This window comes from Silurus meridionalis, chromosome 4, assembly GCF_014805685.1.
Source record: "Silurus meridionalis isolate SWU-2019-XX chromosome 4, ASM1480568v1, whole genome shotgun sequence".
Taxonomy (NCBI): Eukaryota; Metazoa; Chordata; class Actinopteri; order Siluriformes; family Siluridae; genus Silurus; species Silurus meridionalis.
The window spans coordinates 11,840,673-11,865,997 of NC_060887.1; the positions used below are offsets into that span (position 1 = coordinate 11,840,673).

Consider the following 25,325-nt stretch of genomic DNA (forward strand, 5'->3'; position numbering starts at 1 on the left):
AAGCTTTCAAAGTTTTTTGGGTTTTTTTCAACATTGAATGAAGATTTAAAAAATTACAATTATATTTATATAAAAACACACCCTATGTTTTTTTTCTCATATTAAAAAAACTGATTTCACAACAGTTTTCATAGTTTTTGTGAACTATAATGTAATATCAGGATGTCCAAAATTGTGAAATTACCACACTTTTTTTGGAAGGACATTTTATTATTTTTTAGGATTGCTCAATCTGTATATTTACATCTCCACCCCCACGCCTTTTCCTGCCAGTTCCTGCGCTTTTCCAGTATCTTGGTCTCTGACACACACAACTCTCTTTCTGAGTGAAAGTTCACCGGCCCTCTGCATGTGTCTGCACATGACTCGCAAATGGAGAACGTGACTAGGTGAATGAATTTGGCAAGCGATTGTGAGAGGGAGTGAAAGGAAAAGGAAAGACGTGAGACCGAAGCCCTGCCTTCTCAAAACATTTGCTTATTTATACTTCCCAAGGCATTTGCTGCTCAAATCAAGAACCAGGAGGACACGGTGGTCGTGAAAAGGATTATTGGATTACATTTATACTGCGACTGTGTGTAAGGACTTTAGAGAGCTGGGGCAATTAATCATGGAAGAGAACTACAGCAGTCTACAAGAGTTCACAGAGGATAGCCAGTCATCCAGTAGAAACAAACCAAAACTCTTCACGTCACAGAATGGACAAGGTGTGTGTTTGTGTGTGGGTATAAGAGCAGTATGTGTAGGATGTCAGAAAAAGTCTGATTCAACCCTTTGACATGAATTGTTTATTCGTCCACATTTATGATACTGACTTGTGCTGATATCTTCATGTTGCAGCTGGTATTTCTAATAGGGTTGGGTGTATAAGACGACAGATGGTGATTTTTCTGATGGTCACACTGCTCATTTCGTTTTGTGTTAACATAGCACTGGCTGTTTTCTGTAAGTAACAAACTTCTGTACATACTCATTAATTCTGTTTACTGAATTAGTGTCTAACAAACATTAACAAACTTCAGCACTAATACACTGTAAAACAAATGAATGCAGTATTACGGTGCATTAATCAAATCATGACCTACTATGACCATAGCTGCACACAAATAGGCATAACTTGCAGATTATATTATAGTGTAATATATTAATATATATTATATTTCTCTGAAACATCTTGCAGTGTTTAAACAGAAAGGCAGCATTTCCCCTAATGCTGCGACTTTAGAAAGTGCTCCCCCCAGGGAAGGCATTCAGTCCCTGAAACTGTCAGCTCTGCAGGAGCGCTTCTCCCTCCTCTGCTATGACTACACCAGCCTTGGCAAGACTTGTTCAACACAGGGTGAGAGATCGAAAGCGTGTGCTGTACCATATGAAATATCCAACCGAGGCACATTAATGCAGCAAAGTCTAATTGTATCTTCGCTTACCATCTGGAAGTGCGTTGTGTTCCCAGTGTTCCCAGGCTTTTTAACTTTAGTTGATAATTTACTTAATTTTTTATGTAATGTGGGATAAAAGTGCCAAAAATACTCATTTACTACTCTAAAGCAATTGATGCCCCTTAACAATATGATGCAACTATAATGAATGGACATTGGGTGTTACCCAGATGAGGAGGGGTTCCTTTCAAAGTTTTTTCCTCAGATGATCTCAGGAAGTTTTTTTTCCCTTCACCACTGCCACCTCTGGCTCCCTCATCAGGGATAAACTTATAGGGATAAGCTTATGAATAAAACATGTACATTCTGTTTATTTCTCTCAAGCTGCAGTGTGACAATTGTTCAATATTTTCACTATGCAATTAAAATTGAACTGAATTCTCTGAACTGAATGCAAAGAAATAAGAATATCAGGTTTGCATCATCAGTTGTCAGGTGAATTGTATTCACGAATATCTTTTTGTTCCTGCTTTCGTTTGCCATCTCCTCCAGTGAAGCCTTGCATGCCATGTCCTGATGGCTGGAGACATACAGAGGGCAAGTGCTACTATTTCAGCAATGACAAACTGGACTGGATCAGGAGCAAGGAGAGCTGTGCATCTATGGGCAGCCATCTAACAATTCTTCACACGCATGAGCAACATGTAAGTTTGCATGTGTCTATATACATTAAAAAAAAAAAAAAATGTAGGTGAGGAGAGCTGGGGTACAGTCAGTGTTCCAATTCATCCCAAAGGTGTTCAGTAGGGATGAGATCAGAGCTCTATAGCAGACCACTCAAGATCTTCCTCTCCAAAGCATGCAATATTTTATTATAGCACATCTAAAGACGTCCTGTAGAATTTAAGTGCCTCCAGCTTTGAGGTAACAGTTTAGAAAAGAACCACATACAGCAGGAAAGATCAGGTGACCCAATACTTTTTACCAATGTATACATTGGTACCTGAATAGATGAATTCATCTAGACATTATGTGACTTTATAAACGTAATAGTGTACAGTATTTGACCAAATACATAGTTTAAGATTTTATTCCTAACGTTCCTGAACAGTCGGTCCTGCTGCGAATTTCCGCAAATTTTAAGATAATCTGCAACTTGCTGTTAGTTAGGTTCAAATAAGAACCTGTGAATTTCTGAACCGCGAATTATTGGGGATTGACTGTATATATATATATATATATATATATATATATATATATATATATATATATATATATATATATATATATATGCAGTATTTGTAGTTGCATAAATGCATTCTTTGAATTCCTTTAATTTAGGTTGCTCTGGAGAAAATTGCCCGCAGTTTAAGTGGGTTTGATTACCATTATTGGATAGGCCTGTCAGACCTCGAAGAAGAAGGAAAATGGAAATGGGTGGACAACACACTGGTCAATAATACGTAAGACTACACAAACATAAACACTACTAAACAAAACACACAGCATATAGCTATCTATCTATCTATCTATCTATCTATCTGTCTGTCTGTCTGTCTGTCTGTCTGTCTGTCTATCTATCGATTGATAGATCGAAAAATGTGCAGAAACTGGTGATTAAGTACACTAAGAATATGTACAGTATATAAGCATTTATATGAATACATATATGAAGTGCAGGAAACAACAAAATGTGTGGGAATGTGGGATATATAAATGTACAATATGGACTATGTATATTGTAGGTACAACATCTGTGCAAAGTTATAAACAGTGTATTTAAAGATGATATTTAAATGCAGTATGAGGATTATATAGAATGTACAGAGTGGAGCAAAATATGTATATTTTATGTGTCTCAAGCAAAACAAACCCAATTTAAATATTCGACTCACCCACTACTTTGAAACTAAGGTGCACTGGATCAATACAGTCAAGGGAACTTTATTACATGCTGTATATCAATGGTGTTGTGCCACTCTCATCGACTTCCCCTCACTATTTCCCCTTAGGGGAACTCTCCTTTCTAATGGCCTTTCCAATACTTCATTAGCTCGAGTGATGTTTGTTAGATGACCCAAAGAGTCAACATGACTGTAGGCTTCAGGAGCAACTCTTACCCAGTAAGCGTTCCTCTTTGATATATAAAGGCTATAGGAAGTGGAAGAAACTTATCATCTAACAGCTCTGAATGTACAGTGGGTAAGGACTTTTCCTGAAGCCTGCAGTCATGATGAATATTTGAACCTCCATGTGGTCATCTAACAAAATTCCCTTTAGATAATGAAGGTGATTTTGTTTGTATTTGCGATATTAGTGAAGCGCATGGGCTGCTGTTGATCAGGAACTTTGAGGCAGGAATACAGACTGGAGGAAACATAACATGGGAAACATAAACATTCGAATTTTGGACATTTTAAAAATATAATATTGACTACATATAAGCTGTAATTATAAATAAACTGTAGAGAATCTTATTACAATTAGGGAGCCAATTTTCAGGCAAATTACATGCGATGGAAAGCTACAGGAAATCACAATCAGTACCACAGCATGACTGTTATAGGTTTTGTATTTATACGACGGCTTTATAAATAATATAATAATAATTAATATATTATTTGCTCCGTAAACGGAAATAGGTCCTGAAGAAACCACACCCACTGAGAGCTTGTTAGCCAGTTGGCTAGCTAGCATACATTAAGTGCAACTGGTGAAATTTAGATTGTAAATCTGGAGTTATATGAATTAACAATATACACTTTATGGACAAAAGTATTAGGACACCTGAATATTCCAGCTATATGTGGTTCTTGCTGAAGTTTTAAACACAAAGTTGGAGGTGCACAGTTGTATACTGTAGGATGTCTTGGATGCAAGAGCATTACATTTTCTATTTACTTGAACTAGGAGACCCAAATCTGTTAAAGCATGACTTTACGAACACTCTGGGGTTGAATTAGCACAAATCTCCACAAGCACACTCCAACATCTACTGGAACATCCTCCCTTATTATGACAGCAAATGGGACAAAATGTGAAATGTGAAGTTCAAAAATCACATACGAATCTTATGATCAGGTGTCCACAAACTTTTGTCCTTATTATTTGCCATGTTTGTGGAAGTGCAATTGTATATAGAGAACACAAAAGAGCAAATTGTCCCAGCGTTATTATACTAAATAGAGACGCTCTTGGAATGCCGTTTGACCATTCACATTAGTGGACAGAAACTAACTGTAGTATTTAATTAAACGTTGTGACTTTAACTAAAATAGTATTTCCTTCCTCAAACTGAAATCTTTTGGACTTGGCATGGGGATGAGGATGAGATCATTAAGACTTTAAGTCTGGCTAGCACAGTTAAGAAGGCCAAATCACACAATTCTAAAAACATGGTTTCATTTCAGTGGAAAAAACTCCATCCACACCCCATTACACCCCATTACATAACTTTTTTTGTTCTACACTGAGCTCACTGTTGCTTCCTCCAGGTACTGGAACGATTGGGACGGAGAGCCCAATAATCACCAGTCTGGAGGGCTTCATGGTGAGGACTGTGCCGTGCTGAATTCTCACTCTAAATCCTGGTACGACGTGCCCTGCGAAAACATTTACAAACACATCTGTGAGATGGATGCCATCACTGTAAACTGATTCACTGTGTTGTTAAAAATACGAAATGTAAATGTATTTTGAAAAACACTGATTTTGTATTTTATTTTTTAGAAAACAAAGTGTTGTACCGTATTATATATGTCTGAATGTGTTTTTTTGTACTTTTGTGTTTACTACAGAAAAATTAAGTAATCTGGCAGAGTTTTAGGTGTTCTGTAAATAAAAGATTGCAACACTTAAGTGAGAAGGACTTTGGACAGATACGTTTGCAAAGTTAAATTAAACGATAGATCAGTGTTTGGGTTGATGGGAGTGTGTGTGTGTGTGTGTGTGTGTGTGTGTGTGTGTGTGTGTGTGTGTGTGTGTGTATGTGTGTGTAGGGGGGGTGGAATGTGTAGTTTGTGTTTTTCAAGCTAGATACTACTAACAAAACCTGGACTATTTGTTCTAGAATGAAGATGTTTTTCGTAGACTAAAAAAGCATATTTGTAGTACTTTTGCAATGTCCAATGTCCAAGAATCCTTTTTTTTTTATTAAAAATTTTATTTGTTATCCCTCTGTTTCCATTAGTCATAATTCCATATTTGGACCATGGTACAAATTCATAAATATTTTGTACACTTTAGATTGATAAATACATAAATCAATCATTTTGGCTTCATTGTCTGTAGTTATTGGGAATAAAAAAATAACAAAAGGGAATTTTTAAAATAAAATTAAAATAAGTCTTTTAACAAACCAGTTGTAGATTTTATGTGAATCGGAATCACTATTCCTTTTTCCAAGATATACGAAAAATTCCGTCTGGTGAGAATAAAAAAAGGCGGTACAATTATCATCATTCTATACATATATATATACAGTGTGTGTGTGTGTGTGTGTGTGTGTGTGTGTGTGTGTATATATATATATATATATATATATATATATATATATATATATATATATATATATATATATATATAATATCACTATGTGACCACAATAAAAAATAATCGATGGCTTATCTGTACCTATTTCAGTGGGTTAGAGGAGTCTGAAGAGGATCATCTGTCTACATTTGCATTTATGGCACTTGGCAGATGTTCTTATCCACTTATGTAAGAGCTTTTTTGATACTCAGATACTGGTTCATTAGGACTAAGAAGACTTTGTCTAAAACTGTTGGGAGAGAAAATAGTTCGGAATATTTAGAAAGAAGTAAACAAGTGTTCATTTATGTACTGTTGGAAGTGTACGGTTTTAGATGTGTTTTGATGACTGCAAGAGACTCTGCTGGTAAAAGAGGAAGTTCGTTCCATCACCTCGGTGCCACAACACAGTGCAGGTTGAGATAAGTGCACTGAGGTAGAGGGATGTTGGTTCGGTTTTGGCTTTGCAGGCGAGCATGAGTATTTTAAATATGATCCAGACAGCTACAGGAAGCCAGTGAAGGGAGAGAGAGGTGGTGTAGGAGATCATCTGTCTCCCTGGTCTCAGACAATGCTATCGCTGACTGGGAAACTGTTATTTATTTTTCTTTTTTTTATTATTTAAAATGTACTGATACTGTGTTTTATGGGCATACAGTCTTTACATGCATACAGGATTTAGTTAATGATCGTATACTGCAGGGACAGTATTCTTTTTTACTCATTATTAAAAATAAATATAGCAAAGGTAAATATTTTTTTTAATATCTTGCAGCTGAAGGGTAACTGAAAAATTAACGGGAATTAAAAAAAAAAAACCTGTTAAACTATGTTAGCAATAATCTCAGCTTTCTTCTCTTACGTATGAGTAAGAAGGTAGAGCGTATTTAGTTACGGACTAGAATTAGCAGGTATGGATATTAATTAATGGGAATTAATAACTCATTTTAAATTAAATGCAGGTTTATTTATCACTGTCTCAAAACAGCTTTACAGAAATAGATTACCAATATCAAGTTAAAATTCATAAATCAGTTCCTGTACATTTATCCCTAATGGACAAGCTGGTGGTGACAAAGAAAATGAAAAACTCCCTGAGACAATGCGAGAAAGAAACCTTGAGAGGAACCAGACTCTAAAAGAAACTTGGTGACATCGAATGTCCATTCATTCTCACAAAGCAGCTTTACAGAAATAAATATATGAAGAATATACATTTTTAATTAATTACCTCATCCCTGTAAGTTTTATCTCAATGAGTGAGCCAGAGGTGACGATGTTGAGGGAAAAACTCCCTGAGACAATCTGAGGAAGAAACCTTGAGAGGAACCAGACTCAGAGAGGAACACATCCTCATCTGGGTGACACAAAATGTTTAATTATTTTAGTTTTTATTATTGTTGAGTTTATCAACTGTTCACTGGGGAGTTCACTTACATTAATTACAGTCCAAATCCATCTTCATGGTTCTTCAATTTAATCTCATTCATTTTTATTACAAATTTAAGAAAACGTATCGATGGATCCACAAGGTAGACTGTGTGAGTATCTCTGGGAACCTTGTTTCAACTTAGACCAATTTGGGACACTAACTCTGATCTTGTATACTGTTTAGGATAAATAGTAGGTGAATTAAGATGTTAAACAAGACTGTCTGATACTTTAAGTTGGAGCATTCTCTAAAAGTCAGAGCTGAAGTCAGAGTTTTAGTCATTTTGGGTCTGAATTTGTTGCCATGAACAAAATGAGCAGATTTGAAAAGTGATTGTTCAAGTTAAAGTTTATTTCTATAGCACTTTTCACAATGGACATTGTCTCAAAGCAGGTTTACAGAAGGGAATAATGTGTGTTTATCCCTGATGATGACCTTTAGATGTTATTTGAAAGAAACCTTGAGAGGAACCAGACTCAAAAGGGGAACCCATCCTCGTCCAGGTGATATCAAGCGTGTGATTATAAATCTTAAAAACAATACAAAACACTGGAGAGTGAGAACTACCTTAAGCACCAGAGTGTGTGATTATGAGTAATGTCCTTTCTACAGTCTTATACAATCAGTTAACATTTTGGAACCAGGAGCTACTGAGCAAATCATAAAACAGCTCAATATCTGGAATCATCATAGATCCAACACCAGCTTCTGCATGCCAGAGCTTTTAAATGTTGAAAAGGTCCAATGTCTAAACTGTACATTAAGTGAAATCCAAATAGCACTCGTACGTCTCTAGATGTTCCGGGATGTTTGCGGGGTCGGCATCTACTTCTTTAAAGGTCTACAATCTCCATGAGGTGGGATACAACTGGATCTGGCGGTGCCTCACTAAAAAAAAGATAAATAAATAAATAAATACTGCGTGTGTGTAGAGTCTGTGCAAGTTGAGTGGGAAAGTCCTGTTGACTAAAAGTGTTAATGTGCATAGTGTACAGTGTATAGTGCAGTTCAGAACGACTGAGGACGTTCAGAGCGGTGAGGAAAGTCAGCACTGACCCCCACCGCGATGAGTAGAATTAAAGAGCCGCATGGCATGGGGAAGGAATGACTTCCTTAGTCTGTCAGTGGAGAAGGGCAGTGACAGCAACTTTTCACAGAAGCAGCTTCTCTGCCTGGAGAAGATGCTGTGCAGTGGATGCAGTGGATTTGCACATGATTGACAGGAGCCTTCTTAATGTCCGTCTCTCTGCCACTGATGTCAGGCTGTCCAGCTCCGAGCCCACAACAGAGCCCGCCTTCCTCACTAGCTTCTCCAGACGTGAGGCATCCTTCTTCTTGATGCTGCCTCCACAGCATACCGCCACATAGAAGAGGGCACTTGCCATGACAGCCTGATAGAATATCTGCAGCATCTTTTTGCAGATGTTGAAGGATGCCAGCCTTATGAGGAAGTACAGCCGGCTTTGTTCTTTCCCAAACAGAGCATCCGTGTTGGCAGTCCAGTTCATTCTATCATTCAGCTGCACTCCCAAGTATTCGTAGGTCTTCCCAATCTCCACACAGTCACCATTGATAGTCACAGGCTCTGGTCGAGGCCTTGATCTCCTGAGATCCACCACCATCTCCCTGGTCTTTGTGGTGTTGAGGTGCAGGTGGTTGAATTCACACCATGCAATGAAGTCCTTGATCAGTTGCCTGTACTCCTCCTCCTGTGCCCTCCTGATACAGCCCATGACAGTGCTGTCGTCCGTGAACTTTTGAGTTGTATTGTCTGATGTGTACAGGGTGAACAGGACCGGAGAGAGCACAGTCACATGCGACGCTTCCGTACTGCTGACTACCGTGTCAGACCTGCAGTCCCCCAATCCCATGTACTGAGGTCTGCCTGTCAGATAGTCTGTGACACACCACCAGGTGTGAGCCCACTCTTATCTCCGCCAGTTTATCTCTGAGAAGCAGCGGCTGGATGGTGTTAAAAGCAGTAGAGAAGTCCGGAAATGTAAATCTCACGCTGTCCAGGTGAGAGAGGGATCGGTGTGACATGTACAGAAGATAATAACATCCTCCACTCCCAAGTTTTTGTGCTATGCAAACTGAAGAGGGTCGAGGGCATGTCGGACCTGAGACAAATACACTAGACCTGGTTCCCCTTCAGGAACTCGAGCTTCGTCGAAACGCTATGGGAACGCCCCTGCGTGACCACGCTCTGAACCACGTGTGAAATCTAGCCAATAGGCAAGCCGTGACGTCATAGACAGGCGACGTCGCGTAAACCAGGAAGCTACAAGATGGCTGTGCGGTGGTAGCGACATTAGCTTCTGCTCGTTCAGGTAAGCGCTTTGAGTGTGTTATCTGTGCAGTCATGAGCTTATATGCAGGCAAAATTCCGTCTGCGTGTCTCCTGCTTGCCCCGATTCATTTCGGGGGGGGTGACACGCAGCCGATGTGTTGTTTGCTTAGCTTAGGAGCGTGCTTAGTCGGCTCTCGAGGGTATCGGTTGTTAGCATTTTAGCTGTGCGGCTATGCGCTCCCGGCTGCGAGGCGAGCTCCCATTCCCCGGGGATTGCGCTCGTTTGGCGGTTTCTTTTCTCCGGTGCGTGTGACGCGGATTTTCGGGGAGCGCTCTCTGAGGTGAGCGCTCTTCCTCGCGGCTTTGGCTCTCGATGGTATCGGCTGTTAGCATTTAGCCGTGTGGCTATGCGCTCCCGGCTGCTAGCCGAGCTCCCGTCCCCCGGGGATTGCGCTCGTTTGGAAACGGTTCTTCCCCCGGTGCGTTCGCGGTGCTCCGTATTCTTCCTCCGAGGTGGAATAAATTTCGGGAAATTAGGGGAAGCATGCCTGGCGGCTGCTTCTTCTCCCGGTGCGGGCGGCGCAGCGTTACATGTCTCTCTCTCCGAGGAGGATGAGCTGGTGGATGCTGGCGAGCCTGCGGACTCCTCACAGCCTGTGCTGTATATGGAGCTCCTTGAGGTCGTGGCACGGGCCGGGTCCGAGCTGGATTAGCTTGGCCGGTCGTGTGGCAGGAGCAGCGCGCACCAGTGAGCTGGTTGTGCGTTTCCTGCACTGTGTCACAGCCTCAGCGCCTCCCCTGATCTGCACACCGAGGTGTCTGGGTCCTGGGAGGCCCGTGGACGCGCGTGCTTTTCCGATGTTCTTCGCCAGCGCGAATGTTATTGAGCTGCGTGGCGCGGCTACGGGACGTTGCCGCTTGTGGTAGAGACGCTAGCTAGCTATCTCTCCCCGAGCGTTGCGTCTGTGACGGCTATCGGTTTGCCTACGAAGCGCTGCTTGGCTCTGGTGGGTAGCGCTTCGCAGCAGGTCAGGCTACAGGTTGCTTCCACACGATGAGTGTGTTGCAGGCATACCAGGCTGGCCTGCTATGGGGGATGATGCGAGCTTCCTTCTGAGCGTCATGGTGTCCCCTCCTGGCCTGACCTGCTGGCGCTGTGGGTAAGGGCGATTGCTGGCGGGTTCAGAAGACCACGGTGGCGTTTCAGTGGTAGTTCCTCGCTGCTCCGATGGGGCTGCTCGGCGGCAGCCGCGCCCTGGTACGTCCAGGCACAGCGAGATAGCCCGGTGAGAGAGTGTTGCCACCCGACTCCGCGGGGAGGTCCTAGGGGCCCCTGGCGACTCTCTAGGCCCGAGGAGGGGCTGGACGGCCTGAGGGTCGTCCTCGCCTCTAGTGAACGGGCTGTGGTGCATCGGCCTGATGGCTTGCATCTTGGAGGGCGGTGCGCGCCTCATGCTACGGTGCTCGTCCCTCCCTGGCACCACCGGGAGGCCGGTCTGTCGGCCCTGCCACAGGGTGTTCAGGACGCTGCCTCCCTCTAGCGGTTAACTCCCTTATTTCCGCCCGACAGTTCGTTGCGGATGAGAGTCATCCGCCGCCTCTCAGGGGGCTTCAACGGCCGCAGTACGCTGCTCCTGCCGTTCGGGTTCAGGAGGACTGTCTGTTAGCCCTGCCACGGGTCGTGTTCAGGGCGCAGCTTCTCCAGCGGTTTGCTCCCCGTATTCTGCCCGTATGATCGCTGCGGACGGGAGGTGTGGTCGGCTGCAGAGCACCGCGTCAGCCGCTCTGAGTGGGTCGGGGGCCAGCCCCGAGGGGTTGGTTCTCCCTGTGGAGACTTTCTGTCAGTCTGTAGGGCTGCCTGGAGTCTCTCGGGGGTCCTGTGTACTGTGGAGAAGGGCTGCGCGATTCGGTTCGCATCTTCTCCTCCCCGGCTTGACGGGGTGTGTCCCGCCCTGGTGGGACCCGTGCAGGCTCTGGTCCTGGAACAGGAAGTGCGCACACTCCTGGGGAAAGGGGCCATCGAGGTGGTTCCCCCCCCTCAGTTTGCGAGTCAGGCTGCTGCAGCCCGTGCTTCGTTGTTCCGAAGAAGGACGGTGGGTTGCATCCCATTCTGGATCTCCGCTACTTGAACCACTCACTTTTGAGGCTCAGGTTCAGGTTTCTTGTTTAGAGAGGTCGTGTCTCAGGTCAAGTCCAAGGACTGATTTGTCATACGCTAGATCTGGAGGTTGCATGCTCCCATGCAGCCGTCCTTCACCGCGCACGGGAGGTTCCTGAGGTTGCTTTCGGGGCGAAGCTTACCAATATCGGTCCTTCCGTGCGGCCTAGCGCCCTCACCCCATGCCTTCACAGAGTGCGTGAACACAGCACTGACCCCGCTGCGGCTTCAGGGCATCCGCATTCTGTATTATATCAGCGATTGGTTGACGGTGGCTCGTTAGAGCACCTGGCGGTTTGGCATTGAGGTGCTGTTCCCGCCTGCATGAAGGTACTGGGGTTCGGACTGAGACGCCGGGTAGTGTGTACTTTTCCCAGCGCGGAGGGCCACTTTCTCGGCGTGGTGTGGGACTCGGCCGAGTTGCGGGCACGGTAGTCTCCCGCCCGGTTTGTAGTCATCCTCACTGCAGTCAAGAGGGTAGGGGCAGGCCGCCTAGTCACTGTGAGGCAGTTCCAGAGGCTGCTGGGTCTCATGTCGGCAGCGTCCGCATGTGGCCCCTCCAGTGGTGGCTCCGGGGCAGAAGGGTTCTCCCCCTGAGGGAGTCTGTATCGTCGCATCAAGGTCTCACGGTGTGCCCTTTGAGTCTTGGTTGCATGGTAGAACCTTACGTTCTGTCCCGAGGCCCCGTTTTAGGGACTCCTTGTCGTCGCGTAACGCTAACGATGGGCGCTTCCATCACGGGTGGGAGCGGTCATGAGTGGCCACTCCGCCCAGGGTCTGTGGAGCGCCCGCCTCTTGTGGCACATAGGTTGCCGGAGGTGCTGGCAGTGTTGTTGGGGTTACAACACTTCTCCCAGTCCTTAGAGATCGCTATGTGTTGGTCCGCCGGACAATACCGCGGTGGTCTCGTACATCGACCACCGGGGACCTCGGTCTCGCCTTGCAGCAACGGGCGCAGGAGGTCCTCTTGTGGTCCCGGACGAACTCCTCTCATTTAGAGCCGGTTACATCCCGGACGGTTGGATGTCTGAGCAGACGCCTGTCGAGACAGTGGCTGCCGTGGGACGGTCTTAGCCGAGGCTACGCCTGTACGCCTTTCCCCCGATTGCGCTGCTCTCGGGAGTTCTGGGATAGGTTCGCCGGTAGGGAGTCTGTCTCCTCCGGGTAGCACCTTGTTGGTGGGCGGAACCCTGGTTCACCCCGCCCGGTGTTGTGGAGACTGTGGCCCCTGAGGGGCACGGTTTGTAGCGGCTGTTCTCTCTACCGAGGTATTAGAGGCCCCTCTCCACTCCAGAGCTCCCTCCATGAGGAGGTCGTACGCCGCACGATGGCGACTGTTTGCGTCACGGTGTGAGCACCATGACTTGGACCCAGATGACTGCCGGTCGGTTCAGTTCTGGTGTTTTGCAGGTACAGTTTGCCGCAGGGTTAACCCCTTCGACCCTGAGGGTTTCCGTGTTCGCTGGGTAGGTCCCATTGGTGACACGTTTCCTCCGCGGCGCCGGAGGCTGTGGCCCGGGACACGACTGGAGTGCCTGTCTGGGACTTGGCAGTTGCCTCGTCCCACCTGGAGTTGCCCCCTGGCATGGCCAGAGTGTTCTTACCCGGGTGCTCCCACACGATGTGTCGTGTTGCAGGCATTCTGCCCTCCTCTGTTATAGCCCCCGACCAGGGGTTACGAGACCCGGCTGTGTCCAGTGCGAGCACTGGGTGCTTATCTCCACAGGAGAGTCCTTGGAGGTGGTCGGTGCAGTTGTTTGGCTGCGAGTCCCGGTCCCCGCTCCGATCGCGGTCAGGGCTCGCCCCGCCGGAGTGTGGCGGCCTCTGCGGCCGGGTCCACATGAGTGTCACTCCGGGACGTCTGTGACGCTGCGGGTTGGTCCACCCCGCTGACCTTTGTCAGGTTCTATGGCCTCGACCTCGGAGCCACTCCGGGCTCCTCTGTCCTGCGTGCTGGTGCCGAGGCCCTCACTCTTTCGGCAGGGTCTGGTCAGTGTGGCGTGATTGGACACTCGTTCCCATAGCGTTTCGACGCAGCTCGAGTTCCTGAAGGGGAACGTCTCAAGGTTACGAACGTAACCCTAGTTCCCGAGGGAACGAGGCGCTGCGTCTCCGTGCCACACTCCCTGCATCCCTGCGGCGCTTACCTTCTCTCCTTGCAGAAGCTAATGTCGCTACCACCGCACAGCCATCTTGTAGCTTCCTGGTTTACGCGACGTCGCCTGTCTATGACGTCACGGCTTGCCTATTGGCTAGATTTCACACGTGGTTCAGGCGTGGTCACGCAGGCGTTCCCATAGCGTTTCGACGCAGCGTCTCGTTCCCTCGGGGAACTAGGGTTACGTTCGTAACCTTGAGACGTTCATTAGCATCTATTAGAATACAAACAACTATTCTTTTATCTAAAGGGTTTTTTTTATGATTTGCTTTCAAAGTGATCCGCAAAACAGCTGATTCCAAAATATAGAAAACTGAAGGGCAGGATCGCCAGTGTTGATGTTAGATTTTTATCATGCCCAAATGAAACTTAATTCTTGGAGAGGTTTTCCATACGACCTGCGATGCCCATAGGTCTTTCTGATATCAGGGAAGAAGAAATACACAGCAATACAGCAAATGTTCTTCCTCTTCAGGTTTATTGCAGACACAGAATGTATATATACACACATCACAGAGAGAAAGCTGACCTAAAGTTGTTTCCTGTTTAGATAAGAGGATATACTAGCCAGAGATGTGTGAGCCCAGATAAGACCCCCTGTTTACCTTACAGACTAACATCGTAAATATTCAATAGACACTGAACAGACAAAGGAATGTGTGTGAAACAGTGTGAAAACCATCTTAACACTAACAGTTGATTAAAAGGTGTGCTTTTTTTTTATTTTTATAATATATAATGAATGACTTGTACAGAGGGTTCTTTCCAGAGTAAAATGTAACAAGGATTCACACATTAATGCAAAACAATCATAATAATAATAATAATTATTATAAGATGGTATCAAGTGTTGCTAATAATTGTGTAAATAGTGTCAAATGTGTGCATTGTGTTGACTACAGTAATAAAAACCTGGTGATTTCTTATGAAAGTAATCTCTCAAAAAAGAAATAGTAAATCAGTACAAATACTACATACTACATTCATTAAATTACACTGTTTTTTATTTCCTCTTCATTTTTCCACATTAATCCTGATAAACTGGAATTTCACCACGTTATTAGCGATAATTAGCTGTTGCGTTCCAAATGCCTTCGTTTTGAAGATCTAGTCCACTGTATTTAGAGTAGAAACCATTACTACAACACCCTCTGTATAGTGTATCCCAACATCCAGTAGTAAGCTATTTGGGATACATCTTGCGTTTCCGCCCACATTATAGTTTTCGTCATTTACATTGGTTAGTGGTGCTGCTTGTTCGCCGCTCGTCCAATCAGAGAAGGCGTTGTTGTGTTGTCCGGGGAATCTAGCGGAAGTGTCACAGAACCTACAGGAGGGTAGAAGTGATCTTACCTTACCGTCTGTTCCTGATCGTATAACGGTAAAAACGCCTTTATGTACTTTTTTCTACAGAATAAATAACAAAGGAGGGGCTGATTTGCATGTTTGTGTTGTTTACATTGGAAGCGGATGAAATAAAGACTGTTGATTGTTACACGACCTCTCGTAGTGGTCGTGCTTCCATGCTAAGTTATGCTAGGCTAGGCTAGGCTAATCTAATCAACTCAACAAGCTAAAGCACGTGAATATCCATCATTTCAGAGAAACGCAGCCAACGCGATTTTTACACTTATTTTCCTTTATAGCAAGTTATTTTTCTTCAGAATGCATTCTGTTCTTTTGTAGAAAGCTAACTCTCTCAGGTATGCGTCACTCTCCCTTATATTCATATATATCATAATATTATTATTTTTAATACTAAAGACATTCAAAATGTAAATGACCATGTAAGGAATTATGTACTAAATAACCCAGAATGTTGTTTTTATTTTCGATTCTTTAAAGTAGCCATCTTTGATGCACACTCTTGCTATTCTCTCAGTCAGCCTCCTGAGGGAGTCACCTGGAATGACTTTCCAACAATCCCACCAGAGGTGTTGAGTGGTTGTTGGCTGCTTTTCCTTCACTCTCTTATCCAACTCATCCATCTCAAATGGATTTAGATCGGCTGATTGTGGAGGCCAGCTCACCTGATGCAACACTCCATCAATCTCCTTCTTGAATAAATAGCTCCTAACATAACCGAGAGGTGTGTTTGGGGTCATTGTCATTAGCAAAACACCCCTGCCCTATCACACCTCCTCTTCCATGGGCCACAGGGGAAACCACGCATTCAAGAACCATCCATTTACCTTCTGTATTTTGAAGAAAGACAGTGGTTAGAAACAAATCTCAAATTCAGCCCATCGGACCAAAGGATAATTTTCTACTCATCTAATGTTCATTTCTTGTGTTTCTTGGCCCAAGCACGTCTCTTCTTCTTTTTGTTCTTACGAAGTCATGGTTTCTTTTCCGGCAATTCGACCATGAAAGCCTGACCCATGCTTCTGACCAGTGGATCTTCTCGAACTCCAAGAAGCATTTATGTAAATCGGTGGTTTCTAAAGCTTATAATACAAAAAAAGTATCCTCTGCAGCAGAGGTAGCTCTTCCTTTCCTGGGACGGTCCTCATGAGAGCCTGTTTCATCATAGCGTTTGGTTTTAGAGACTGCACTTAGGTCTACATTTAATTGAATTTTCGAATAATTTCTGCAAGTAATGATGGACTCTGTTTCCTCTTTACCTAACTGAGTGTTTTATGCTATAATATGGATTTGTACTGTAGTTGTAGTAGCAATTATAAGGTTATTGACTCTGTACTCATCATTTTTCCTCTGTACAAGACAACCGATGGTCTAAAGCACACTAAGAAGACAAGAAATGTCCCAAATAAACTTTCAAAAAGGCAGAATCTAATGAGAGAATGTCATGAGTGTACCAAGCTGTCACCAAAGCTAAATGCAGCTCCATCGAAAATAGAAAACCTATTCTGGGTGGTTTAACATTGATTTGTTTACTACATAATTCCGTGTAGACGGAGAAGGTGTGTCCAGAAATATGTCTGGTACTGTGTGTGTGTTTATAAATAAATACACCCACACACACGCGCGCGCACACACACACACGGTTTTTTTAACTGCAATCTGTCAGTTAATGCCTACGGTTTTGTAGGGAATAAAACACATCCAGAGGTTTGTTGTTACAGAAAGATTTCACCAGCAGGTGCTGTGACGCGGCTCCGAAATCCCCGCCCGCTTTGATGCCTCTTACACCTCAACGGTGTTATACATGCGATCGCCACTTCTCAGTCATATACATGCAAACATGTAAAGCAGATGCAAACCGTCGTTTCCTTCACATCCCCAAACCGTAAATGAACGACAGACTCGCTGCTTGAATCGTGCGCCTCCTTCCAGAAAACTACACCATACACCAATTTCCACGATATGCTTTAGGTTCTGGCAGTAATTCCGATCCCAAGCTCGGGAGGTTCTTTGACATAAAGCATGACATAAATTTCGGTTAATCGTTTGCGGTTCTTGGTCGTATGATCTGACATTTCCAGCTCAGCCAAGGTGTCGTATCTTTTGCCTTATCGGGATTCTCTGTACAGCGTGACAAGCGATGACAGAAAAAAATGTGAGCGCAGAAAACCGACATGTCTCTGTGCTCGTCTCTCACTTTCAGATGGAGGTGGATCAGCTGCTGACTCTGTCGGGTTCAGCCTTGGTGCAGGCCATTAGTACTCTGCTGGAGACTCCGGGGCTTTATGTTTTTTCTGACGTTCTGGAGCTGCCGAACGTTCGAGAGGTAACGCAGACAAGTTCACTTTTATATTCCTGTTATTTTTTGCTTACATTTTCATACAACCGAGCAGTTGAGGGTTAAGGGCCTTGCTCAGGGTCCAGAATTCATCACTTAGTACAGATACAATACACGATATAGTCAAAATTATTAGGACACCCACCTTTTCCAGGCAAAATGGTTCTTCCTCAAACTGCTACCACCAACTTGGAGATACACAATTGTATAGAAAGTCTTCGGATGCAGTAGAGCTGCATTTTCCCTTCGCTTGAACTAGGAGACCCAAACCTGTTCCAGCATGACAATGATCCTGTGCAAAGTCAGCTCCATGAACACATGGTTTAAAGTGGTTGAAGTGGAAGATCTTGGGTGGGACGAATGGGAACGCTGACTGCACCTCAGGTTTCCTCACCTCGCCTACATCAGTACCAACACCCATGTAGCTGAATGAGCACAAATCTCCACACTCCAAGATCTAGTGCAACATCATCTCAAGAGGATTAGAGGTTCTTATAACAGGAAATAGGGACCAAATGCTGGATAAAAAAAATAAAATCAAACCAATCTTACGGCCAAGTGCACAAACTTTAGCTCACAGTGTTTAATGAACTAGTAACCAATGAAGTGTTTAGTTTCCTCCAGACGTTCTAATCTCTTTCTTCTTTTATGTCCCATCTCTCTGTACCAGCTGGAGACAGGTCCTCATGCTCCCGTCTATCAGCTCCTCAATCTCTTTGCTTACGGCACCTACTCTGACTACAAAGGTAAGTGGGGAAACTGGCAAAAAAAAAAAAAAGCAGTTCTGACTTTTCAGTTCTGCTCCGTCAGACGCTGGAAAGGTTCTTGCACAAGCCTGTCCATCACCCCATTGCCAAGAATGTGAAGTAACCGTATAGTCATGACCATCTTCCGTCTTTCTGCATCTCAGAGAGGGCGGCCTCGCTCCCGGAGTTAACGCCTTCCCAGAAGAACAAGCTTCGTCATCTGTCAATCATCAGCCTGGCCTCCAACCTAAAGGTAGGTTTCAGTTTCAGCTCGGTTTACCTCCTTTTTCAGACATCGCCATAAAGCCGTGTTACAGAACCCCACATGGAGGAGGCACTCGAGGATGAAATGTCCACACGAACAGATTCTGAAAGGGACATGTGATGATAAATGCCTGTGTGGGAGATGTATTTGATGAGGCATTCATGTTGTATTTCAGTGAGCTTCTGTTTTGTTTTTACTTCTAACTGGAAATGATAGACCTTAGAAAGAAAAGGAAATAGTAGTAGTAGTCCTTAGTTTTCTAATAATCAAAGTTCAGCATTATTTATTTATGGTTTTGCTCGATTGAGTGAAAATTTGTGTTTATTTAGAACTCCTTTGTATAAAAGCACAAAGTATTTTAATTATAGTAACGAGCATGGGCGCCAATACTTTGAAACCAGCCCGGGTTTCTAATTTATTATTGGGAAAGAAAAAAAAAACAGTTGCAAAATGAAACCATGCTGCTTATAGGCTGAGATGTGACGATGCACTTTTCCTTTTTATTCGCTGTTGAATTTCTATTCGCTTCAAGCATTTCTTCATGTTCTAACGTTTATAAGTCGACTCAAAACCGGACGCTTTTTTTCGCGCCAGTGTCTTCCCTATTCGCTGCTGCTCCAGCAGTTGGAGCTGAAGAACGTGCGCGAGCTGGAGGACCTGCTCATCGAGGCCGTCTACTGCGACATCATCCACGGCAAACTGGACCAGCGCAACCAGCAGGTGGAGGTGGACTTCAGCGTAGGCCGTGACCTCGGTCCTAACGAGCTGCCCAACATCGCCAACACTCTACAGGAATGGTGAGTGTGCGTGCGTGCGTGCAGGGGGCGTGTACGCATCGCGTGAAGCGGTAATTTAACGCCGAGCGTGTCGTCTGTTTTGACTTCTTCAGGTGCTCAGGATGTGAAGCGGTACTGTGTGGGATCGAGGAGCAAGTCTCCAGAGCGAATCAGTACAGAGAGAGCCAGCTCAAGGTTAAAGTGCAGGTGGAGACCGAGGTAAGTGTGTTTGTGTGTGTGTATAAATAAAAAGCGCTAGTTGTTATTAATTCGGCCCGAAGGCATCCGGAGCGTCGGCGTTTGCTTTATTCTTTGTTGATCCGAGTAGGAAAAGAGCCTTGTTTCCTTCTAATAGACTCCAAGACGACTTCTGAATAATCCAGAAAGCTCCAAATGGGAGCACACACACACACACACACACACCACCACCACCACCACCACCACAACTCCTTAGAAGATAATTACATGCCATATTGAAATGTGGCGGCACGGATCCTGTTTATCCGCTCTGCTTTATATTCTCCAGTATAGCGCACAAATAATATAAGCCACGTTTCTCTAATGCGACACCGAACAGCTTGTTTCCACCCGGCGTTATATAACGTATCGTAACTGTTTTGGCATTCGGGAGCAATCTTTAGTACGTTTACGACTCTCGCTGCGCTTCCGTCCGAGCGTTTTTTTTTTATATAAGACTGGGGGGAAAAAAGTCAAATCACAAAGGTAAAAAAAGGCATTGATGAAAAGCTCAAATATCAAATGCAGTTCTGAAGTGTACCCGAAAACTGCAGAGTTTTTATTTATTTATTTTTAATATATATATATATATATATATATATATATATATATATATATATAGCGCAATAAACTACAATGGAAACACGCGCTTTTGTTCACACCTGAGTGTTAGTAAAGTCAGGTACTGATGTAGGTGAGGTGAGGAGGCGTTTCAGTTCATCCTAAAGGTATCTAATAGGGTTAAGAGCTTTGTAGCAGTCCTCTCAGGATCTTCTAGTCCAACCTATTTTACACCACATGTTAATGGAGCTCAGTTTGTGCATGCGTCTTGCTGGAACAGGTTTGAGTCTCCTAGTTCAGATGAACGGATTATGTAATGCCGCCACATCCAAAGACGTCAGCTTTGTGGGTGCAGCAGGAAATGGCAGGTGTCCCAATACTTTTGTGTAAATCTTTTTGCTGTAGCGGGTGTGTTCGTTTTTTTGTTTTGTTTTTTTTCCTGGTCGTGATGTCGACGCACAACTGCCTGCCATGCATACTCTTCACAGCAATCAGATTTGTAGTTCGAATGCGATTAGAGCTCAGAGCGCACGGTTATTGTAGAACAAATCTTCTCACCACTAAAGCTTTATCTCAGTATTGCGTTTGGATCGCTTCCAGGATGCACATCGGACCTGGTTTGTCTCCAACCAGAGTATCACACGTTCGTGATGAAACCCCTCCCAAATTCCTGCTCCCTATAGCGTAATGCGCTTATTCTCCGAAACCGTGAATCCTAAGGGACTTCTAATGAACCAGTTTGTGTATTATTGTTTATTTTCGGACGCTCAAGCACATTTTCCTCCTCTTACATAATTAGATTTTGCGCATATTCCCCCCCCCTCCTTCCAGGTGTCAAACCTACAGAAAACCCTGAAGGCCAGCTCTGCTTCGCCATCTTCCGGCCCCGCCGCCGGTGGAGCGGCTTCCAATCAAGACGCGGATCAACCGGCCGAGCCGCGCGACCCAGCGTCTTCTCAGGAATCGCGGCAACCGGGGAAAAAGAGTTCGAAAGTCAAAGGGTAAGCGTAGAGTCCCAGTGAGTCTTTTACACAATATTTCATTCTCCACCCCCGGGATCGTTGGTGTCGTACAAACAGTTAAAAATTCGGGATGATCGAAATAAATGTTGTCTGAATCAGAGATCGAAATGGCATCCAAGCTATTTAAATATGATTAGAAATGTATGTAGAACACTTCAAAAAGACAGGAATCTACCGTGCGTGCGTTCACTCAGATCGCTATCATAATAATGCATTTGTGAGTCACGCTGGAGTGTGTCTCTGCTCTTGCACTGTCTACAGCCATTAGCTTCATTAGTATTAAGTGTGTTTGCTGTGCTCCAATTTTCCTCTAGTTAAGTGTTATTACAGAGGATTACTGACATCCCACAGTTCTAATCAAATCCTAACGAGATGCTAATTGTCCCCGTCCCGCTCCCCCCCTTGATACTGTTGCCTTACTGACATATAGATAGATAGATGGAGAGAGAGGGAAATAATTTCTCTATCTATCTATCTATCTATCTATCTATCTATCTATCTATCTATCTATCTATCTATCTATCTATCTATCTATCTATCTATCTAATTATTTATTTCTATCTTTGTGTCTCTCTCTCTCTCTCTCTCTCTTTATCTCTATCTATCAAATTTCCTTAACCCACGATTTTCGCACTTTTACATCACAGGCTCCGTGGCAGCGGAAAGATCTGGTCGAAGTCGAACTGAGCCCAGAGGCGGGCGAAAGCTTCGAGCAGATCGCCGGCTTTCCGTCGGAGCAGCTGCCAGGCGAAACAGAGACACTTTGACACACTTCCGGATCTCACACTGGCAGAAGAACTAGTGAGCAGAATGCAGCTTCTTCACAACATTTGCCATCCAGGCATCATGTAACCGCAGACTTTACAGATAACAAGACTCGGATTAAAGACGTTCGTGTGAGCGTGAGAAAGAACAAACCGCGCATCAGTGTATGCTTGTAAATGTTTTAAATCGATATTTGTGTTGTTTTTTTTGTTTTTTTCCCCCCTCCCTGAGTGCTTTGAGATGGATGTATAAAGATGAGCAAGGAATAAACCATTTTTCCCTCCGTCACTAATCCCACCCCATTTTTTATTTTTTTTTTTTAAACTCCTCTCCCAGTTTTTACTTCTGCTCTCTAACGTGACATGCCACAGAGGAAGCTTGCGTTTCTTAGAAATCGGGCTGTTAATGATCTCCTTTAGACACACACACACTCATATATGTATATTTACCATTACAATGGTCTCATCCCTCCACAAGTGTTTTCCTATGAAAAGAACCGAGCGCTACCTAAAAACCATTATGTGCTTTCTGCCTCTTTCTCTCCATTTCCTCTGTGTGACGTTAATGGTAGCAATTAATTCTCGGCTCCCACTCAGAAATAGAGCGAGGGAGAAAGATTAGATGGTGGGTTTTTTTCCATATTAACCCCTGCGTCCTCCTCTTGTTCCCGGTCTATCCGTATCCGTCCGTTTGGTGCAATACGTTTTTTTTTTTTTTCCTCCAAACATCCAATTCACTATTCTCTCTTTTCTCTCTCTATAAATAGTGGTGTTAATTTTAGGCAGTGAGAGAATACATCAGTGGATCACAGCCTCTAAGAACAGAAGGGAGCTGTGAACCCTTATACCTGTGTGCTATACAGTACAGTTCACACCTGAGCGTATGATTGCTATTCGAAGGTCCCATTCAACATTTACTCCCCATTTGCTGTTAGAATACCCTCCACTCTTTGGGGAAGATGTTCCACTAGATGTTTGTGGGGATTTGTGATAATATTTTCGTGATGTAGGGTCAAGTCAGCGTTCCAATTGGTGTTCGATAGTGTTGAGATCAGTTCCCTATAGCAGGCCACTCAAGATCTTCCACTCCAACCAATGTAAATCATATATTCATGGAGCTGGCTTTGTGCACAAAGGCATCTCCATGCTGGAACAGGTTCAAGTCTCCTAGTTTAAGTGAAGGGAAAATTTAACTTTACAACATCTAAAGACCTCCTGTACAATTGTGTGCCTCCAAGATTGGTGTTGGTCAGAACCACATATGGCTGGAAAGGTCAGGTGTCCCAATACTCTTTGTCCATATAGTGTAGGTAAGGTAGGTGTGTGTGTGTGTGTGTGTGTGTGTGTGTGTGTGTGTGTGTGTGTGTGTGTGGAAAATAAAAGCAATAAACCACACACTAGTTGTTCCAAGCGTCTCCATTGCAGCCAATACTCAGTACTTTTTTTTTCTTTTCTTCAAAACACCATAAATGGATTTTTATTTGTTCTTTTCTTATACATTGAATCACACAGTACTTAAGGCAGTGCTACGTCATAGAAAACTACGTCACCAAAAGTAATCACAGCATGTATGTGAAGTTGAACTTTGAGTTCATAAGACAAGGTTTTTGTTTGTTTTTTTGTTTTTTACCCAAAGTGCTTCAAAACTGACATTTTTAACACAGATTTTGAACTTGTCCCATATGAGAGAGAGGAAGAAGAAATAAAACCCACAATAATACATTATTCTGTCTGTCTGCAAGGAAAAGACCAGAGCATCTGTTTTATCACAATACTTTTTTTTTTTGTCCAGGAAAGGTTTCACTTGACTACAGAACTCGCTCTAGGACGCAACGCCGTCTCCTTAATCTCCAGTCCCCGGTGCTGTGGACATCTGTTCACTGTTTAGTTTAGTTATCTCTTGTTTCTCTCATGACGGCCGAGCTGATAGCTGATAGCCAAATTTGGGGGGGGTGAAATTATGCTGGGTCTCTTGTCATTGCGAAGTTTGTCTCCTCAAAAAAAGAGAAGGAGGAACCTTCTGGAATATTTCCATACGGCGATGTCTTGAAGTCTGAGCATGCTCTAGTGCTTCTATTTAGCATTTTTTTCCTAATTGAATACGTTTTTTTTAGATGATATTAACAATGTGAAATACTGAACAACGTATATTCGTATTTGGTTTGTCCTGTTTTGTGCGTTAAGGACGGTGTGCGCTCGAGCTTCACTGTCTCCACGGGTTGGTGCAAAAAAACGCCGCGATCCATTCGAGATCGAATCCATTGTGTTGTCTGAACATGTGCTTCTGTAGAAGAGATTACTGTAGACACGAGGAGAATTTTGTGCAGTTATTGTGCTCATTAGCATACTTTCCCTTGCAGGACCACAAAATAAGGACCAGGGAATAGTCCACTGAAGATTACACATTCAAGATACACCAATCAGGCAAAACATTGATATTATGACATTATGAGTGGTGAAGTAAAGAACACTGATTATCTCTTCATCATGGCACCTGTTAGTGGGTTGGATTTATTAGGCAGCAAGTAAACATTTCGTCCTCAATGTTGATGTTGGAAGCAGGAAAGATGGATGGATGGTAAGGATTTGAGCGAGTATAACGAGGGCCAAATTGTGACGTCTAGACGTCTGGATCAGAGCATCTCCAAAACTGCTGCTCTTGTGAGATGTTTCCAGTCTGCAGTGATGAGTGTCTATCAAAAGTGCTCCAAGCAAGGAACAGTGGAGAACCAGCGACAGGGTCGCACGTGGAGAGCGAAGCTCCAACAGATGAGCTCCTGTAGCTCAAATTGCTGAAGAAGTTAATGCTGATGATGCTCGAATGGTGTTTAAGCAGCAAAAACATTGGGACCAACACAATATTAGGCAGGTGGTCATAACGTAATGCCTGATCGCTGTGTATAATGTTATCCCTGATCAGTGTATTAGAACGTTTTGCTTTAGATTTTTATGGATGGGATCTCGGATATTTTGGACCCTGCTGCATGAAGAGATTGCATAAAAGACAGAAAATGAAAAAAAAGAAAAATGAATGAAATTACAGGTCAAAGGGGTTTACTTCATGTTCACATCGAACATCCGAATTAGGTAAGTCTCCTGTTGTTTGTGCCAGATGGGCTGATTTGAGTATTTTAGCAATGGATGAGCTCCTGGGATTTTCCCCACACAGTCTCTAGAGTTTAAAGCGAAAAAAAAAAAAAAAACACGTCCTGTGGGTTGGAAGACTGAAACACTGAGATCAGAGTCGACAGGTAGTCTATAATAACCGAAATAATCATTCTTTACGGCTGCAACGAGAGAAAGA

The 25,325-nt window shown here is 43.9% G+C and overlaps 2 protein-coding genes across 3 annotated transcripts; both read left to right on the forward strand.

Annotated features, from left to right (window-relative positions):
* Positions 1-301: 301 nt before the first annotated feature.
* On the forward strand, positions 302-23,741 carry si:ch73-86n18.1 (uncharacterized protein LOC564061 homolog). 2 transcript variants are annotated; one of them, XR_006925395.1, is made up of 7 exons: positions 302-707; positions 841-945; positions 1,181-1,339; positions 1,932-2,083; positions 2,721-2,842; positions 4,874-5,363; positions 23,341-23,741. XR_006925395.1 is itself a non-coding variant. In XM_046847254.1 (6 exons), the coding sequence occupies exons 1-6, from the start codon at positions 611-613 to the stop codon at positions 5,034-5,036; spliced, it is 798 nt and encodes a 265-aa protein (XP_046703210.1). In that variant the 5' UTR covers positions 302-610; the 3' UTR covers positions 5,037-5,552. The 2 variants fall into 2 exon arrangements, 1 of the variants encoding a protein (XP_046703210.1); XM_046847254.1 differs by lacking the exon at positions 23,341-23,741 and having other exon boundaries at positions 4,874-5,552.
* Positions 15,184-22,310, forward strand: cops7a (COP9 constitutive photomorphogenic homolog subunit 7A). Its single transcript, XM_046847252.1, has 8 exons — positions 15,184-15,328; positions 17,516-17,638; positions 18,321-18,396; positions 18,561-18,649; positions 19,256-19,458; positions 19,551-19,656; positions 21,067-21,236; positions 21,905-22,310. The coding sequence occupies exons 2-8, from the start codon at positions 17,516-17,518 to the stop codon at positions 21,942-21,944; spliced, it is 807 nt and encodes a 268-aa protein (XP_046703208.1). The 5' UTR covers positions 15,184-15,328; the 3' UTR covers positions 21,945-22,310.
* Positions 23,742-25,325: the final 1,584 nt, after the last annotated feature.